Source organism: Drosophila serrata, unplaced genomic scaffold (assembly GCF_035046125.1).
Source record: "Drosophila serrata isolate PLE 108 unplaced genomic scaffold, ASM3504612v1 contig_360, whole genome shotgun sequence".
Lineage (NCBI taxonomy): Eukaryota > Metazoa > Arthropoda > Insecta > Diptera > Drosophilidae > Drosophila > Drosophila serrata.
In genome coordinates, this window is record NW_028257258.1 from 693,374 (window position 1) to 695,176 (window position 1,803).

General features: G+C 40.6%; 1 protein-coding gene across 1 annotated transcript; it reads left to right on the forward strand.

The window, feature by feature from the left end:
- On the forward strand, positions 1 to 1,178 carry LOC110191829 (tetratricopeptide repeat protein 12). Its single transcript, XM_020962794.2, has 4 exons — positions 1 to 247; positions 304 to 543; positions 638 to 760; positions 823 to 1,178. Exons 1-4 carry the CDS (start codon positions 156 to 158, stop codon positions 1,043 to 1,045), a joined length of 678 nt encoding a protein of 225 aa, XP_020818453.1. The 5' UTR covers positions 1 to 155; the 3' UTR covers positions 1,046 to 1,178.
- The last annotated feature ends 625 nt before the right edge of the window (positions 1,179 to 1,803 follow it).

The window sequence follows — 1,803 nt, forward strand, 5'->3', positions numbered from 1 at the left end:
ATAATTGCCTTCTCGAAAAGATTAGCCCAGTTAGTTGGCCATGAACAAAACGTCCAAGGGAAAGTTTTACCAAATACAAATCCTGACTTGGCATTCCCACACAGATCACATAATTAACAAGAGTAACAAAAAATAAATATACCAAAAAAAAAAAAATGGACTCTGACGAGACTTTCCTTACACAACGATCCTTAGTCATGGATGTGATGAGGCAGCTGGATGACATGCTGAATGCCAATAAAATGGAGTAGGTCCTTGTAGATCTTTTAAGCTTAAGGGTACTTTTTATAATCTATTCCTTAGTCAAGGAACCAAGGGCAAAGAGGAAAAGAAACCCGAGGTGGATCCATCAACAGGGGTTACAGATACCAGTTTTGTGGTTGCCGTCAGAGAAATGCGCAAGAAATCATCGAGACCCTTTAAGAAGGTCTTGAAGAGTTCCAATCTTAACCAGATTACCTTTATGTGCCAGATTGATGTCACTCAGCAGTGTCGGGAGGAAGCTCGTGCTGATCGTCACCGTGTAGCAGAAAGTTTTCGCAGGTGAAACTCATTCAGAACTGGCAGCATTTCAAACTTAAATCATATATAAACTTATTTATATATTTTTCTATAATGCTATACGGTTTCATTTCAGATTTGGCAATGAAGAGTTTCGCCGTACCAACTATGAAAAGGCTATATATTACTATTCGAAGGCTATTCAGTATGTGGTCGACTCGCCAGTTCTTTATTGCAACCGTGCCTTGGCCAAAATCAAGTGAGTTAACATTTTCTCCATATATATTTAATTATTTCCAAATGAACCTAAAACCCAAAAAGGAAAAGGGACTTTAAGTTGGCAATTATGGATCTGGACTATGTTCTCTTAAGACTGGACTCGCATCACTTGAAGGCCTGGCTCTATAAGGCCGGAGCTCTGGCTCGCCTTAATAACGAGGCCGAGTCGCAGTATGCAATTTCGAATGCTTGCCAGTTCAATAGGACCCCAAAGGATGTGAAGTATATAGCCAATTTCTTGGAGAAACTCCGTACCGAATTCTAAAACGAATTTCATGCTTTCTATTCACCTTTATTAATGTTTTTATTCTGGACTTTGAATGCATATTGAAAAATCACAATCACAAGTTGTAAATTTTATGGGGGCAGACAATAATAAAGTGCAATCATAAACAAAAGGGGAAACTAGATTTGGATTTCAGATTTCAATCAAATAACGAATGCACTTCCTGCATTTAATTTAATGTTTTTTTGTCACAAGAACTGCAACCACTTTTCATAAACACAAAATTTTGAGAGACACAAAAACAACATGCTGGGAACTGCAAAAATATGGAAAATTGTTTTCCTTTTTCCATGCACTACACACACAACTCGCTCTTTGTTAGTGGCAAATGAAATTTGCAATTTTTTGCATAAATTCAATAAAAATTCCTATTGTCATGAGAATATTTGCCAATACAATATACAGCCCAGGAGAGGAGGGGTCTGTGCCCCGCTCTAGCCTTCAGTTGGGATAAGGGCCACTTATACGCTTCGTTGGGGGTTACATCGACCCCTTTGGAAGCCTCTCTCCCCCTTCGATCCCCTCGGCAACCGCAAAAGACTGACAAATGCGGGCAATGGAAATTGAAGGGAGGGGAAAATGCGAATTCGAGGGCAGTGGTAGTAGAGTTTTTCCGAGCTTTCAATATGGCGCCAACACCATTTGCATTTGCCAGCTCCACTGCACTCGGCCCCGGGTTGCTTCCTCCTCTGGAGCTCCTACCAAGTCCAGAAGCAGTTCGTGTTGCACGGCTCGTC

Coding starts and splice junctions, on each gene's coding strand:
- LOC110191829 (XM_020962794.2), top strand. CDS start 156: ATGGACTCTGACGAGACTTTCCTTACACAACGATCCTTAGTCATGGAT. Junction 544..637: donor GTAGCAGAAAGTTTTCGCAG/GTGAAACTCATT, acceptor GTTTCATTTCAG/ATTTGGCAATGAAGAGTTTC. Junction 761..822: donor CGTGCCTTGGCCAAAATCAA/GTGAGTTAACAT, acceptor AAACCCAAAAAG/GAAAAGGGACTTTAAGTTGG.